The sequence below is a fragment of the Tachypleus tridentatus genome, chromosome 7 (assembly GCF_004210375.1).
Source record: "Tachypleus tridentatus isolate NWPU-2018 chromosome 7, ASM421037v1, whole genome shotgun sequence".
In the NCBI taxonomy this organism is placed as follows: Eukaryota; Metazoa; Arthropoda; class Merostomata; order Xiphosura; family Limulidae; genus Tachypleus; species Tachypleus tridentatus.
The window spans coordinates 17,483,609-17,502,059 of NC_134831.1; the positions used below are offsets into that span (position 1 = coordinate 17,483,609).

The window sequence follows — 18,451 nt, forward strand, 5'->3', positions numbered from 1 at the left end:
AAGAATATAAAAATGTATGGAAAAAGGTATTTCCTAAGAAGTTATGCCAATTACATAGCTTTAATAACATTTTGACGTCTACACTAACACTTAATTTTTTTTCATGAAACTAGCTTTTAGCATTACAAACAATATTGAAATATTAAAAATTCATTGAAAAATTATGTTGATACATTAAACATCAGATACTACTATGGTCAAGAGGCAGCTTATTTTACTTTTTGTGTTGCCATATTAAACATGATATTATTTTTATGGTTTAAATTTCGTGCAAAGTTACAAGAGATTTATCCTTCCCTAACTTTGCAGTGAAAAACTAAAGAGAAGGTAGTTAGTCATCACAACCCACCGCCAACTCTTGGGATACTCTTTTATTAACTGATTATTGTATTCATTGTCACTTTATAACATCTCATCGACTAACATGGCGAGCATGTTTGGTGGGACAGGGATTCGAACCCTCAAATTGCGAGTCGAGTGCCCTAACTACCTGGACATACCTTCCTTACCGACCAAATATAACGAAACTAATTTGTTTATAAGATCAAGGCAACTTGTTTCAGTTTTGTGTTGATATATTAAAGATGAAAATGTCTTATCGTTCATTAAATAAATTTTGTGAGTAAAGATAAAAATACCATTTTGATGGTCATGAGGCAAACTGTTATCACCACTGTGAGATATTGAAAAAATACTTTCATATAGATTGCGATTATTCGTTAAAACACTAAATCAATGACGTAAAGCTAATAGCTGATCACAAAACCAGTAAATGGAGCTACTTCTTTGAAGTCGTTTGGTATGTTTTCAATATCGCGCAAAGCTAAACGAGTGTTTGGGTTTGTTTGTTTTGAATTTCTCGCAAAGCTACTCGAGGGCTATCTGCGCTAGCCGTCCTTAATTCAGCAGCGTAAGTCTAGAGGGAAAGCAGCTAGTCATCACCACCCACAGCCAACGCTTGGGCTACTCTTTTACCAACGAATAGTGGGATTAACAGTCATATTATAACGCTCCCACATCTGAAAGGGCAAGCATGTTTGGCGTAATGGGGATTCGAAGCTTTCACCCGTAATTACGAGTCGAGCGCCCTAATCATATGGTCATGCTATGCCAATTTGATTTGTCTCAGCATAGTTGCATTTGTCAATATTTAATATCAGTAAACTTCAGTGGTTTAACATGTGAGGTTTAGTCCCTACATTTAATACATAATTGTCAATCCATAATGCAGCACTATATTTAACAACAACAATAAAAATAAACAAAAACTTTAGAAATTAAGTGTATATAAAATCGAAAACTGGTTTAAAGAAATCCAGATATTTTAGAATACAGTTGTCTTAATGATTCATGTAATTTAATTAGCAAACACACCAAGATATTAATGACAAAGAATAATTATTTACAATGTGGTAAAGCACTAACCGTGATACAACATTAGCAATGAATCTTTTTAAATAAAGAATTAAGTGTGTCAAAAGTTAGTTACACTTTCTGTTAAATGATGTGTAATTGACCAAACAAATAAAAATCCTTTTCTTTGGAAATTCTAGGAACTTCAATTTTATTAACAAGTAATGTATATCATACAGCTCTTGAAGAATATAACAACATTCGTACATTTTCGTATATTTATTTACTACTGCATTTTTATTTCTAAAATAACTGAGAAAATCTTCTAATAGTCGATCTCCTAATGTGACTGCATAATATCTCTACAATGTTATTCCACTCCATTCGCATATTGCATGAAAGAAGGCAGAGAATCAGGCCTAATATTGAAAGTAGAGATGTTCTATAACAATTAGTATTATTGGGAGAACATATATCTTTTATTTCAAGTCTAACCAGCACCTTAAAGGGTTTATTATCAAAAAATAAACGCTAGAATAAATATATATCTATAATATATCTATAATGCAACAACTGAAGCTTTCTCATACTCACTACTGTAAATAAATAACCTGCCATCACGCATGTTATGACGCTATTAAGATATAATACATTACTTAGACTGATAAAACTCACAGGTTTTCCTAGCTACACTTTTCTAACACGAAGATTTAAAGAAGTAAGTTTACTATTCTAATTAGCTCGTTTTTTTTTCTCTTTCGTTATAAATTATACAACAACCTTTTGTCTTGTAGTGAACACCCTCAAACTAACAGTGGAGTTAAGAGTTCAAATATTTCTTAATTACGCATTTAGAAGTTCGAGAACAAATGTTGGAAGACAACTTTTCAACTGTGCACTGACTGTCAATTGTGAGGGTAGAATCCAACTCCCTCAACACAAACAAAAGTGAGGTTTAGTGTTATGTTAATGACAATTTAAAATTAGGATAAGATCGTATTATGCACAAACAAATCTGGTGTTTACTGTTGTGTTAATAACATCGTAAACTTGAGGTAAAACCGAACCTTTTATACTAACAAAACTGATACCTACTCTCGTGTTGAAATTACATTTTACGTTTAGAGTAGTACTGGACCGTGTACTAACAAAACTGATACCTACTCTCGTGTTGAAATTACATGTTACGTTTAGAATAGTACTGGACCGTGTACTAACGAACGTGATTTACATTTATGTCAATGACGTTATAGTGTTTTGAAAGAGAGAGGGATTTATGTTATATATATGAGCATACGAATAAATGGCCGAATATCAAAAACAAAGAGAACAAGTATATAACTCAAAGTCTCTCGAAGTATAAATATGTTTGAAGCAGCAAGTTTTTTACGATTTTGCTGCTTTGTAGGGTGTGTGTTTGTGTTTTCTTATAGCAAAGCCACATCGGGCTATCTGCTGAGCTCACCGAGGGGAATAGAACTCCTGATTTTAGCGTTGTAAATCCATAGACTTACCGCTGTACCAGCGGGGTGCGCCTTGTAGGACAGAAAAGAACTTATAAAAACAATTCACAGAGAAGGAGTACCCTAATGTGTTAATAAGGACGTTCACATAAATGTATGAATAATAATTCTGTTACAGAACTGAAATTGTAAGTAAAACAGGAATACCGTAGAGACAATCAAGATAAGTTTAAGTTGAGAAGAACAAGCCGTACAAATATAAGATTATTCAGATGATCACATAAATACATAAAAAGAACTGATACCTAGTGTAGGATTGGAGAGCTCGCGTAATTTACGTTAGGTTTGTCCTGTTAACTCATTGTTTCCTTCCGTACTAATTAATGTTCCTTTGGCTTTAATTCAATACATGAGCTTGTCTCTGAGTTAGTTTATTTTAACAAGCTCTACAAGTGGTTTTAAATTATCATGTTTAAAATGTAAGAAATAAATTAAACAAGACTTTCGACTTCCTTTGATTCATGTTCTTCTTAAGCCTTTTTGTTGTGGAGTAAACAAAGATAATAATACAGGAACAACATGATGTACCATAAGGCTAAAAGGTTAATTTTTGGGGTGCAATTTAAGTTTTTGTACCAAGATGTAACCAGAATCTTGATTATTATTGAAGCACGTGAACGTAGCTAATCATAGATTATTTTAACTATGTATGAATATCTAATGGAAAGAATCTGTTCATAATAGGTCTGGTATGACCTGATGGTTAGGGCTCTCGACTCGCAATCTTTGGGTTGCGGGTTCGAATCCCCATCGCACCAAACGTGCTCCCCCTTTCGGCAGTGGAAGCATTATAATGGACGATCATTGCCACTATTCATTGGTAAAAGAGTAGCCCAAGAGTTGGTGGTGGGTTGTGATAACTAGCTGCGTTCCCTCTAGTCTTACACTGCTAAATTAGGGACGGATAACGCAGCTAGCTCTCATGTGGCTTTGCGAGAAATAAAAAAACGACAACAAAATTTTCATAATATGTTAAGTGTTTAGTGCATTTTAACGTTTAGGAGGGAAGGTTTACCATTGCAACGAATTTTATTATCAATATACTAATGCTCTGATTACGAAGGATTCTATTTGTCCTTACAAACTCATCATAAATGTGAGTGCTTGTGTTTGGATTTCGCGTAAGACTACACGAGGGATATTTGTGCTATCCTTCCCTAACGTAACATTGAAAACAGGTAGCTAGTTATCACCACTCACCGCCAATTCTTAGGCTACTCCTTTATCATCGAATACAGGAACTGACCGTAACTTATAACGACCCCAAGCCCTAACCACCTGGCCATGCCGGGCCTTTATCGTGAGACCTGATGCTGTAATAAGTCGTGTTTTCTCTCTCCAATATTGTTTCCTTACGACAATCATTTAATTTTATCTCGTGTTTAACAGTCTCATAAAAGCCGACGATATTTTTAAACTTTTACGTGAAGAAATATAAAAACTGTATCAATCGTAGTGTATCATTACAACAAATTACTATCCTTTAAAAAAAGAACTCGTGCATTTAAAATTTAACCGAGGTTTAGATATGAGACCAATAAATGAATAAATAGAAATTAAACAAGTCAGCTAAAAGAAAGGAGCCGTTGGACAATAGTTTAAAACAACTAAATTATCCAGTTTACCATATGTTTCAATAACAACACTGGACTACATTAGTCAACTATAAATCCACTTTAACAGAACTACTAATTTGGATATTTTTTGGGGGCTAAGTTTTAGTAGCTCTGTTATTCTGACAGGACTTTTTTGAAGATATGTTCCGTCATAACATTCAAGAGATGACTTATTGCTTAACTTTTATATCATGCTCTTATTATATTTTGTTACAGACGTAAAGAGGTTTGAGGAAATTGAGTGAATCATTCTGTTAATGTGATTTTATCTAAAACTATAAACAAGTGTGTCAAACAAGCGAGTGCTACTATATTATGTGTACTGTCTATTGATGTTTGTATTGCATTACATTAAATAGTTTGGAAAATTATGTTACTCAGAGAGTTAGAGTCGTTTGTGTGGATGTCTTACTGAAACACAGCGAATAATGTAAAAAATAAACTTCTGAAATGTAAAATAATCACAAAAGTTAGCATTTTATAAGTTATTTTCTTCTAATAAAAAAATATAAAATTCCAAGGACGATTTATACCCTTAACATTTCATTTAGGGTGGGACTGACTTACTGATGGCACATTTTTCAACGAACTTTTTACATTTCATTTAGGGTGGCACTGACTTACTGATGGCACATTTTCAACGAACTTTTTCTAATGCTACTAAAGTGTAAATCGTCCTAAAAAACAAAAAAACCAGACACTTTCTTGTGTCACATTACCAGTTTTAAGGATGTAGAGTTTATTCTACACGCGTTTATTGGCTTAATAATATTTAACATTTACTCACTTCAAAACTCCAAATTGAGCATAAGTCCACCACTTAAGTACCAAAAAACACCAATTAACACCTCCATCCGTATAATTAAACCAATCAATTTCCCAGTAGAGTCATGTTTGAAATTTTCAGATATCGTTAAAAATATAGCAATACGGTTCGAAGCATATTACTCCAAAGTTTGTGATAATCGTTAATAGCATTCTTGACAGCCATTGTGATTATTACATTATTGCTTGGTCAGAACTTATTTGCTGATAAAAGAATCTGGGCGAACCGATCACAGGGAACCAGGTCCTTGATAAGAGCATTTTTGGACCAGTGGAGCAGCGTAAGAAAGGTTTTTAAACAGATATCTCTCACTTGTTAGAAAGTGTTTCACAAATACCTCAGAGGATAAAATTATTTCAACTTAATAAAAAATAATTCTGTTATATTACGGTGATTTAGGATTGGAAAACAAATAAAGGTACTCTATTTTAAGATAACTGTAGATTCGTTTTCTTAGTAACTACTAGAAAATGCATCTACAATGGTGAAAAGAACTGAAAGTTATTAATGAATTTATCAAAAACTCAAAAAAGAATCATGAATTAGTTATCATTTAATTTTCGCATGCACTTTCTTCTTGGTGTGTCGGTCCGCGACATTCTAGTTTGTTGTAAAGTGCTCGAATATTTACAGTTTTTACAGTAATCCAAGTGTCGCTGGTACCGTGGAATCGCTGCCCCACACTCCTCGAGTCAGTATCTCTCTGAATCGTCGGTAATCAGAATCTGTGTCTCGGGAATGCTGTTTAGACTAGTAGGAGTGAGGCTGGTACTGTGATAACCAGTCACTGTGCTGCAGCTTTCTTGGGTTGGCGACAGAGGGAGTCTCTTGACTGGAAGTGGATGAAATCTCAATGATTCGTTTGATGGCGTCGTGGCATTGCTGGAAGACTGGGCCAAGGTGTAAAGGGAATCGCCGGAAGTGCTGGAAGCTGCAAATCGAGGTTGTTTAACAAACGTGGTTTGTTGTCTGGTGCAGAAGACTCGAATGAAGCAGAGGATCGATCCCAACCCTATAAAGAGCAGCCCAATGTTTTGTGCAGATGGCAGGCTGACGCCAACGCCGATAAATGCCAGCACCAAGCCCGCTACTATCAACACTGCTCCTGCGTAGACAATAAGTTGGAGTCTCTGTTGTTCCGCTTCGTAACTTTCCCGGCAATAGCGATGATAAGGAATTCCTATTTGATTTTCCGAAGAGGGCAAGGTGCTGATCGTACTGACACTCTGCGTTGGAGTGCGTCTCGACTGGCGGGAAGTAGTACGTGAGCTCGCGAGGGACGACAGGTTACTCTGTTGACTAGATGATGCTGATATTTGTCGCTTTTTCATCTTCTTCCGTTCCCGCCGGACGGCAACAGCTGGCATGGCCGAAATCATGTTGGAAGGTTTGTGTAATGTTTCTGGAATTAAAAGAAAAGAGTAACAAACTAAGTCAAATTATTACCTTAACCTCAAAAAATTTAACCTCGTCTATTCACGTTTCTCTGAAATAATTTTATAAGAGAAATTCCAGTGAAATTCATTCAAAATAATGTTACAATATAGACAAAATAATGCACTTACGAAAACTTGCACGATGCTTTTTCTTCCAGTAATTAGTGTATAATATATGAAGAAATAGTTACACATAATGACAGTCAGGAGAAGTAGATTGAACCGTTTAAATTAATTTATTCTGTAATATCTGAATTTCGTTGACAGAAATTAAAACGTGACCGACTTACGAGTAGACTTTGTATATAGTGGGATATTTTGAAGTAAGAAACCTGCTCTATTTGTAAACATTCATTACAAGACAAGTTAAGAACTGATTGAATTATTGTTGACTAAACCAACATATTTAACTACCGGCCCTTCATGGCCAGATGGTTAAGGCGCTGGACTCCCCGTCACACCAGACATGCTCGCCCTTTCAGCCTTGGGGGCGTTATAATGTACGGTCAATCCTACTATTCGTTGGTAAAAGAGTTAGCGGTGGGTAATGATGACTAGATGCCTTACCTCCAGTCTTACACTGCTAAATTAGGGAGGACTAGAACAGATAGCCCTCGTGTAGCTTTGCGCGAAATTCAAAAACAAACAAACAATTTAAATACCACATTTTATAAAATTTTGTGAAAATACGAGTTAAATTAATGAATGTATCACGTGTTGCACTATTTTTTAAGTTACTAGATATGTGAAATAACCTGTCATTGTTTTGATTTTAGCCTGTTAACCGTGTAAGTATAAGTATACGTAATTGGCACACACACACACACATATATATATAATTATGTATAATAGGGGTAGCCAAACCGCAGTTCGCGAGCCACATGTGGCTTTTGACATATAATGTGCGGCTCGTGGAAATATGTTGGCTGAGCTTCTTTTTGCATCACAATTAATATAAAAGGTAAATAAAAAAATTTCAAATTTTATAATTATTTACCGGGTATAAACTGAGAGTCCACTAGATTAAAACGTAAGTTTAATGTTCATGGTGAGTAAATATATTTAATAATTTAAATCCTAATTTTAATGCTAGATTTGAGTCAGAGATTAAATAAATTTTGCATCAGCAAGAATTACAGAGGAATTGTAGTGGAGAATCAGTAATCATACAAGTCGGTACTGACAATGTTAGTTTTAGTGGGCGTGGCATGAGATCGCGTGATTGTGGCGTGTGTGGCTGTGTTGCGGGCAGTGAATGTGGTGGAGAGATAGTGTGATACTGGGCGCTGTGGAGTTTGGTTGCATTGCGCATGTTGGAGCTTACTGTTTCTTCTCAATTTAATTTTTTAAAAGTGTCTGTGAAAAGTTTGTGAAGGAAAATGGCGTCATTAAATTATAAGAAGCGAAAGTATGAAGATGAAAACAGAAATTTTAAGCCAGAGTGGGAGGAAAATTTTGCACTCACCGTTAAAGGAGGTAAACTTCTGTGTCTTATCTGCAATGTGTTACTCAGTCATTACAAAGCCAGTAACTTTAAACGCCACTTTGAAATAAATCACAAAAACTTCATGTCTGATTATCCACCTAAATCATAATTACGGAAAAACAAATTAATTGTGTTAAACTCATCACTAAATAGCCAGTAGACACAGTTAAAAACACTAATTAAGCAAGTCGATACAACGACTGAAGCTAGTTTTGTTATATCATGGAATATTGCTTGTGCTAAACGCCCATATTCTGATGGTGAATTTGTTAAGAAGAATATAGCTGAAGTTGTTGCAGTGTTAGATCTAAATAGCACAAAACTTCAGCGACTAATAGCACAAGCATCAGCTTCACTCCACACTACAGAGAGATGTATCTATCAGATCAGTGCTGATGTTGCGGGCAAAATACAAAATTATTTAAAGAATTCCCTTGTATTCAGCTTAGCCCTTGATGAATCTACAGACATACAAGACAACTCACAACTGGTGGTATTTTTTCGTTATGTTTCCTCTGATGTAATTGTGAAAGAAGAGATGTTGGACTTAGTAGCACTAAGAGAAACAACTCGTGGAGTTGACATTAAAAATGCCATTGACAGAGCTCTAACAAATGCTGATATTCCACTGGATAAACTCGTCAGCGTTGCAACAGATGGAGCACCTACAATGGTGGGGAAAAATGCAAGATTGATTGCACTTATGAAAAGTGATCTCAGCTTTCCAAAGTTTCTCCCTGTTCATTGCATTATTCATCGTGAATACCTGGCAGCCAGATACTTCAAGTACGGAGATGTTATGAAATTTGTTCTTGAAATTGTCAATTTCATACGCTTAAATGGGAAGACCCACCGATAGTTCAAAAATGTTATTGAAGGACTGAAGCTTGAAGATAAACCCAGTGATGACTCTTTTTACTGCATTGTGAGGTGCCTGTCAACCAGCAATGTCTTAAATAGGTTTATGGATCTGTTGGAGTCTATTATTACTTTTCTTGAAGAAAAGAAAATATTTTATCCTCAACTGGGAAATCATGAATGGATGCAAGATCTAATGTCCCTTTCTGATACAATGAGTCATCTATAAACTCTCAACTCAACTTGGCACTCCAGGGGAAGGATAAAATTGTTCCTGATCTTACTCACACAATTTTCAGCTTTCAGAATAAAATAAGACTTTTTCGAAGAGACATATTGTCAAGAAACTTCAGTTACTTTCCCATATCTCAAAAGAAAAGTAATTACAGTCCCTGATATTGAAATAAAAGATCATAAGCTGGAAGAATACAAAGATAAATTACAGGAACTGCTTGATAATTTTCTAGACAGGTTTGGGGACTTGCAGAAGCTGAAGTCCCGCTTCATCTTTCTTGTTAATCCATTCATGGTTGATGTGATCAATGATGGTTATTCCAATTCTCGAACCTCTGGTTACAGAATCATCTGCTGTGGAAATGGAACTAATAGAACTACAGGAGGACATGGGTCTAAAGATGAACCATAAATCCCATTCTGCAGTTGAGTTCTGGAAGCAAGTTCCAGAAATAAAATATCCTGAACTGAAGAAAACCAGTGAGCGACTCATCTCAATTTTCAGCACAACATACTGCTGTGAATCACTGTACTCTGTAATAAAGTTTGTGAAGTCAAAGCATCGTGCAATCCTTACAAATTAACGTCTGATGGAGCTAATTCGTACAGCCTTGACAACATATCAGCCGGAATTTCAACGACTCACAACCATGATGGAAACTCACAAGACCTCTATTAGCACTAAATAGCCTGATAATCGTATCAATGTCTCTTTGTGTCAGAAAAGTATTATGATAAGACTAACATTTTGTAAGGTGGTATCTGATTAACATATCTCTAATGTTATTGTTTTACGTATTTTCCTCCATGTTTTGACCAGATATTTACAAAAACAAATAAATACCATTGAAAATATAATTTTACCCCTTTTATTTTTATTTTTGGCTGTCACATTTAATATTAATAAAATGTACATTTGCGTATTTTTCTCAGGTGTTTCCGTAGTTCATTACCGTATGAAATATACTCAATGTAGTTATAACAATAATCAGTCAGGATTATTAAAACATTTGGTATGTATATGTGTACTTTGTGATTATTAAAACTAATACAAATTAACAGTTTAAAAACCACATCATGAATAAATATTATTACGTACATGTATTTCTTAATATTTATATAAAACTTAAGTAACAAAATGTACATCTAACAATAAAAACGTGTGTAATATTTATTCATGTCTTGTTGCTCTCAAACATCTGAAGTTTAGGGTATGTGGCTCTTACGTTAAGCAAGTTTGGCCACACCTGAGTATAATATTTGCTATGATCTTGTCAACCTAACGATTTTTTCTTACGCTACAGGGTTTCTGAAATAAAATATAGTTTTTCATCCATATAGCAAATGGCTAACGTGAAATGATCTCAATAAAGCCATTGTATTTTTCGTATGTTAGGTCTCCCCCGGTAGCTCAGCTCAACGGTAATCTGAAAGCGTTATGCTTAAATACGAACTGGTATGTCTGCGGTGGCGACTGTGCAAATTCGCTGTTATAGCTTTGTACTGAAAACAAACAAACGGGGGCGACTGTGCAAATACGCCGTTACTGCTTTGTATTGAAAATAAACAAACGGTGGCGACTGTGCAAATATGCCGTTATAGCTGTGTACTGAAAACAAACGGTGGCGACTGTGCAAATATGCCGTTATAGCTGTGTACTGAAAACAAACGGTGGCGACTGTGCAAATACGCCGCTATAATTTTGTATTGAAAACAAACAAAATTGTACGTTAGCAGAACATATAAACTACAAATAAATGATATATATTCCTGTCATATTAGGACCTTCGATGGGTCAGCAGTAAGTTTACGGACTTAAAATTACCAGAAACTAGCGTTTGATTTTCCTTTTCCTCATCACGATGGATAGAGTGCAGATTGCCTACTGTGTACTTAGATCAATTCATGTTATTAGTATTTGAAGCACTATATGCTTGTATTTATAATGAGGTAACGGTTTATATTTACATTAGTTACGTTTCTTTGTTTTTGGTTTTGTGTCAAGGTACACAATAGGTTGTTTATGTTCTGTACACCCTAGGGAAGGAATTCTGATTGTTGTGTTGAAAGCTAGTAAACTCGGAGAATTAAACCGGGTTTTAAGGTTGAAATTTGTAAATTTACCTTTCATTCGATAGAGAAATGCTTACTACGTTTGAAAACTTCAATTTCATAGAAAATTTTACACTATGAAGTGAACATTAGTGGTAAAAACAATGCAGTTCACTATGAAGTGAACATTATTGGAAAAATAATGTAGTTCATGATGTGAACATTAGTGGTAAAAACAATGCAATTCACTATGATGTGAACATTAGTGGTAAAAACAATGCAGTTCACTATGATGTTAACATTAGTGGTAAAAACAATGCAGTTTTCTCTTCTTAGTTAACTACATCCGTTTAAAATAACACCCTTTCCTTACTTTTTTTAAAGTTAAGTGTTAATACATCAAAAAATTTTTTTTTAATTTGTGTACGATGGCTATATCACGTTATGGCAGATTGTTACGCATTCCAATTTATTTTGAACGATTCTCTGATTTGGTATGAATTTCGCGAAAGGTAATCGAGGGCTATCTGCTCTAGTCGTCCCTCATTTAGCAAAGACTAGAGGGAACGCAGCTAGTCTTCACCACCCACCGCCAACTCTTGGGCTACTCTTTTACCAACTAATAGTGGGATTGACCGTCACATTATAAAGTACACATGACTGGAAGGGCAAACATGTTTGGTGTGACAAGGATTTGAACCCGCGATCCTCAGATTACGAGTCGAGTGCCTTAACCAACTGGCCATGCCAGGCCGTCTCCGATTTACCATATTACGTACGTTAAGGTATTGCAATTTCCAATAATCAGAAATTTTACTTTTAATTTAGAAGTGAGTTAAATATTAATATGTATTAAATTTAACATGTTTGCCAACGAGATTGACATAAGCAATTTTTAACACAATATGTTTTAATATACAAAAAAATACAATTTACAGAAATGGATGTTACTATTACTTATTACAAATGATAGTTTATATACGAAATTTACAAACTTACAAACATTACTGAGTGTTATATCCTGTCTAGAACTGAATATTTTATCGACGATTGAGGTCCATGACGAGCAAATTAATTCTAAGTTGATATATACACCTCGCTTAAGCTCGCTGGTTCAGTTGGCCTAACGCCGCCTATAATCTGACTTTTACCGATGAAGATATTTAAAACCATGGTAGAAATGATAACGTCTGAAGTAATTCACTGAAGTTGAACAGTTTGTAATGTTCGAAATATATAAACGTTCCTAATCAAATTCTGTAGTTTTCAAAACAATAGACGTAAGTAAGCTGATCATTAGCTGTTCAGCAATAATAATGTTCTTCTACTGTCTTTCGACTTTTATATGAATCACACGAGTTCATAAAAATTTCAACAATGATCGAGCACACAAGTGTTTTTGTAAAACAAATATTGTTGATTTTTACATTAAAGAACCTTCTACAAATTTCAAGAACAGGCTGGACTTGTGAAATACACAGTGAAGAATATACGTCACATACAAAAAAGAAAACTGTATAGAAACAAGCGTAAGCACTGAAAGAAATGTACACCGGTAAATTCGTTGCAAGTTACTGAGACCAAATCATAAGAAGTATTTCCAAAACTTATATTTGTCTTTAAATTTGAACAGGAAAAAATTAAGTTACAATATTCAACATTAAATATTTCTTTTCTGTAATTAAATATAAAGTTTTTGTTAACCTGAAGATGACCGTAAAAGGTCAAAACGTTGTTTTGTACTTTATTTTAATTAAAGTCCTAATACCCATACCAGCCGTCTTGAGAATACATTTTTTTTACTTCATATAGGTTTTTCGTCATCACGAAAGCTACACAATGGTCTTTGTGTACTGTGCACACTAAGAGTATTGAAACTCGGTTTTTACTGTTATAGGTCTGCAGACTTATCGCCGAACCACTGGAGGCTTAACATAGAAATTTAAGTGAAACGATACGAGAAAATCGATTCCAAGACTTGTATTTCTACTCAGAACCTTTGACTTTGCTTTTTTTTTCATTGTTTTCTATTGGAATTTAAAAATAATCGTAAGTATGGAATCAGCTATTATTATTTTGATTTAATTCTGTCATTTTATACGCGCCCAATGTTCTTCCTACTTTTTATACAGGAGAATCTAAAGAAATTCCAATACCTCGGAAAATGGAAGTGACAACATTAAGAGCTTTCTTTGTAATTCTAATTCTATCATTTTGAAAACACTTAGTAAAACGAATTTTATATTCATGAAAACAAAATTGCAGTGTTTGAGTTTTACACTACGATTATCTGTTTTTTCTCAATATTTATAATGTAGTTCTTACTATAACCAAAGACTAACCTCAAACTAATCAGGCTTCCATCTGAGCAATAAATATCTGACTACAAGTAGAAATTTTTGTTCAGAGACCAAAAAAGAGATCTTAGGAAAAATAATCCAAAAAACAAACAAACGAATTTAACTCATACTGGACTAAGTAATCAATTCGGGCTGATAAACTTCGAAGTTTGTTATTGTATCTGTTAAATTTTGAAACAGATAATTATATAACCCTAAATTTCTCGCATGCATCTTAGTTTATATTATTTATAGAATGCTATTAAAAGCAATCGTTCATTTAATAAAATTTTAAACGTGTTTATGAAGCAACTGATTTTACTGCTACACATGTGAAACTTAATTAAAGATAGCTCACCCTCTTGTAATGTTGAAAGTTTTTGAAGTGAAAATTTGAAATTGGGAGAGATTCAACACAAATGGGAGATAGCTCACTCATCTAACCTACAACATTTCAAACCCTTAACGTCTTACATTTTTATTCTATAACCTATTATGGACGTTTATGACAAGACCTTTAGCTATGCAAGTCGGACTGTAAAGCCAAGAATGTGTTTACTGCATCCATGATTCGTACAAGTTGTCAAGAGTATCTTGACTCTCGTATGATTTAGACAGACCAAAATACACTACTTACATGTATGAACCAATGCTTTGTAATCATGATAGATGTTTGTTTTCTGACAATGAATAATTCTAGCTAGACCAGTATATTAAATTAACTAAGTTATTTATTAAGTAACATTTTAATTCTGGTAAATGAACGTAGTTTGCTTTGGATAGAAAGAAGTTAATAACAACTAGATTTAATACTATCATGTAACAAGATGGCGTCAGAGATTATATACACGATGTTTTCAATATCTTTAAGAAAGACAATCCATTTTAAACTTCATACATAAACTGTAGGCTTTTAACACTTCTATTTTCTTGAAAATAAACCCTAAACTGTTCCATTATGGAATAACAGAAATAAACCCATAACTCTTTATTTAGAAACTAGCTATATAAATGAATGCATCAAAGCTGCTTAAAAACGCAAGTTATGAAAAACAATTTCGTAAAGGGATTACACGAATAACTGTTTTTTTGTTTTTGAATTTCGCACAAAGCTACTCGAGGGCTATCTGCGCTAGGCGTCTCTAATTTAGCAGTGTAAGACTAGAGGGAAGGCAGCTAGTCATTACCACCCAGCGCCAACTCTTGGGCTACTCTTTTACCAACGAATAGTGGGATTGACCGTCACATTATAACGCTCCCACGGCTGAAAGGGCGAGCATGTTTGGCTCGACGGGGATGCGAATCCGCGACCCTCAGGTTACGAGTCGCACGCCTTAACACGCTTGGCCATGCTGAGCCTACATGAATAAATTGTGAAAACTAATATTTTTTAAATAACAAGAAATTTTCTATTTAATGATCTCATATATAGAGAAAGGTACTTCACCATTGCACCAATGTTACGTTTATAAACGTGAGATTCTTTTGTTATTCCCCTTCAAACAAACGCTTTAAAGTTTCACGAAAGAAGCTGATGAATTCAACATGAGACTCGGTTACTTTTCTAAGTTGGTATAGCCAATATTTATGATGATTAGTGAGTACGTACACGCGATTAGGACTAAAGATAAGCTGAAGACGAAATCAAAATCTTTATTGAGAATAATATGGTGTGAAAATTTGTTCAAAATAAACTATATGGTCAAATTTTGTTTGTCATAGGAACATGTTTTCTCCGCTAAGCTACACACTTCTCTCCCCTGGTTTTTGATATAATAAGTTTTTTATACTTAACGATGATCCACCAGAAGACGGGTTGCGTTTCTGTGGTTTGAGTGTACATTGTACAATGCACGGTAAAGTAAAACGAACAGGCTTGTTATAAATTTGACATCGAATATAACAAACTGCAATATAATAGAAGTAGAAAACTGAAAAGAAAGAGACCCTTTATCTTCCAGCATGGTCAGGTGGGTTAAGGTGTTCGACTCGTAATCTGAGGGTCGCGGGTTCGAATCCCCGTCGAACCAAACATGCTCGCCCTTTCAGCCGGGGGCGTTATATAATGTGACGGTCAATCCCACTATTCGTTGGTAAAAGAGTAGCCCAAGAGTTGGCGGTGGGTGGTGATGGCTAGTTGCCTTCCCTCTAGTCTTACATTGCTAAATTAGGGACGGCTAGCGCTGATAGCTCTCGTGTAGCTTTACACGAAATTCAAAAGACAAACAAACAAATCCATGTTCTACAGGGTACTTGCTCACTAGAGATATGTATGTCAGAGGAATGATAGCGTTGTAGGTGCTGACATTCATATCTTAGGGTGTTGTACCTTTAAAAGGGATTGACGTACCTGTGTTTTGTGCAGACTTACTACTTATGTAAGACTAAAAGAATATCTATGTTGCTATAAACGTATCGAGTACATTTAAAAAATTACTTCAATAAAGAGCATTATTCGAGAATTATTGAATACGAATCCCCTCAAAACGCGCAGCATTTTGGGAAATACGGAACCAGAGTATTTTGTACTTGCTTTTATACAATGAAACAGAAATTAAAGTTATCTTATGTATAGAATGCGTGTAGCCAGCAGGTTGCATAAGTATTCGTCTAATAGATTTTGCTTATTTGAAGTTAAACAGAAAGATTAACAATGGGCCGACCCACCATGGGACGACTAGTGGAAAAGAAAACTATGTACCTTAAAAAATATTTCTATGAAGTAGATTTAAACCATCATTTAAATTTTACTCATATTTATAAAAACCAATATGTACGTATGCTGTCTAAGACGGTTCTTGATATATTTGACGTTAAAACATCTTACTAGAATTGAGAGGAAAAGTTAATATATATCCAAACTATTTTGTACAGTAAATTCATGTTGAAGCAAACATTTCAACATACACTCAAATAACTAATTTAAAAAATTGCAAAACTATACCTCAGAAAGCGTTTTTATATTATTATTTTTTCAATATTTTACAGAGATAAAGAAATTAAACAACTTTCTCTGATGACGGAAAAAATGAATAAAGTCTTTTCAGGATGACTGATAAACCTTTTAAAGCTTGACCAAAAATATATGCATAATAAATGATTACTTGTGTTAACACTATCATATAATTTCTTAATCATGTTGCGAAGCCACTTTTCTTAACTGGTGTGAGGAAAAAAAACATTTTTTTTTGCCAAAGAGAGATTTGTTATTTCAGTTTTAGTTCTGATATCTAATATGTATATGTATAGTAGAGTGCTAAAGCTTCAATTTTTTTGACATACAAATTTCAAAAATAATTTCACATTAATCCGAAAAAAGTTTCGCTGGGAAATTAATAGATAAATTACGTTAAACAATAAAATAAAAATAAACGATGTATTCGGTTTCATTTAAAACTTCACTTAATAAGATGTCGTTCTTACTGGCAAGACGACAGACAAAATTAAATTCGATGTTTGATTTTTCTTTCTCTGAACTTTTTGTGTTGCTCGAAAACCACACTATTTAGAAGAACTGGGGCTTTGCTAAGTAGCTTGTCAGAATTCTTTACATAGGATTATCAATGAATTAGATGACATTATACAAATAAAAGCTTTTGTTATACAAGAGCGTAAGCCAACAAAAAATACGAGAATGACTGAAATTGAATCTCGAAGATCGCGGAAGATTTCTTAAATAATGATAAATAAATGTTAAGGAAGGTAAACAAGATAAAATAAGTAGCGGGGTGTAAAAGATACATTTAAAGTTTTCTTTCAAATGTCGAAGATGAGAAATGGTTCAAAGATTACTAACATTTAAAAGAAGTGAAATAAGATGATGACGTTATGAATTATACGGAAAACAAGATGTCTGCTCTTTGACAAAACAGCCTCTTTATTTGTTTTTAAATTTCGCGCAAAGTTACAAGACGGCTAGTCCAGATAGCCGTCCCTAATTTAGCACTATAAGATCGGAGGGAAGACAGCTAGTCATCTCCACCCACCGCCAGCTCTTGGGCTACTCTTTTACCAATCAATAGTGGGAATGATCGTAATATTATGACGCCTCCACGGGTAAAAGGGCGTACATCTTTGGTGTGACGGGGATTCGAACCCGCGACCTGTCAGTTAGGAGTCAAGCGCACTAATCACCTTACCAACAAAACAATACTACATTTTAGTAAAAAAATAAAGACAGGATTTGTGAGGAATTGAACTGAATGTATGTGTTTTCTTATAGCAGCCCCCCAGTGACTCAGCGGTATGCCTGTGGACTTACAACGCTAAAAGCCAGGTTTTAATATCCGTGGTGGGCAGAGCACAGATAGCCCATTGTGTAGCTTAGTGCTTAATTCAAAAACAACAACCTTCTTATAGCAAAGCCACATCAGGATATCTGCTGAGTCAACCGAGGGGAATCCAACCCCTCATTTTAGCGTTTTAAATCCGTAGACTTACCGCTGTACTAGCGGGGGACAAATGAACTGAATTTAACAAACTATGCTTGTCAAGTTCACTGAAATTTAAGGAAGATTTTGTAACATGCACGTTTTTTAAAATAACACAGTTTATAAGATTAAGAAATGTGATATGGCATTAGTACTTTATTATTGAAGGAACGTACGTTTAGAATAAAATTTTATTACAGTAATTATTATATTCTAATGTTTGAGTGACAGTAAAAGAAACAAACAAAAACTGGGCATTTTCTTTCCAACTTCTAACTTTTAAAATAATCTAGGGCTC

The 18,451-nt window shown here is 34.4% G+C and overlaps 1 protein-coding gene across 1 annotated transcript in view; it reads right to left on the reverse strand.

Moving 5' to 3' along the window:
- Positions 1-1,542: 1,542 nt before the first annotated feature.
- The window catches only part of LOC143255216 (uncharacterized), an 87,081-nt gene continuing 70,172 nt past the window's right edge, over positions 1,543-18,451 (reverse strand). The window contains exon 2 of the mRNA XM_076510513.1: positions 1,543-6,720. Coding sequence (XP_076366628.1) covers positions 6,011-6,697 — 687 coding nt within the window. The 5' untranslated portion in view covers positions 6,698-6,720 and the 3' untranslated portion in view covers positions 1,543-6,010. The remainder of the gene's footprint in view (positions 6,721-18,451) is intronic.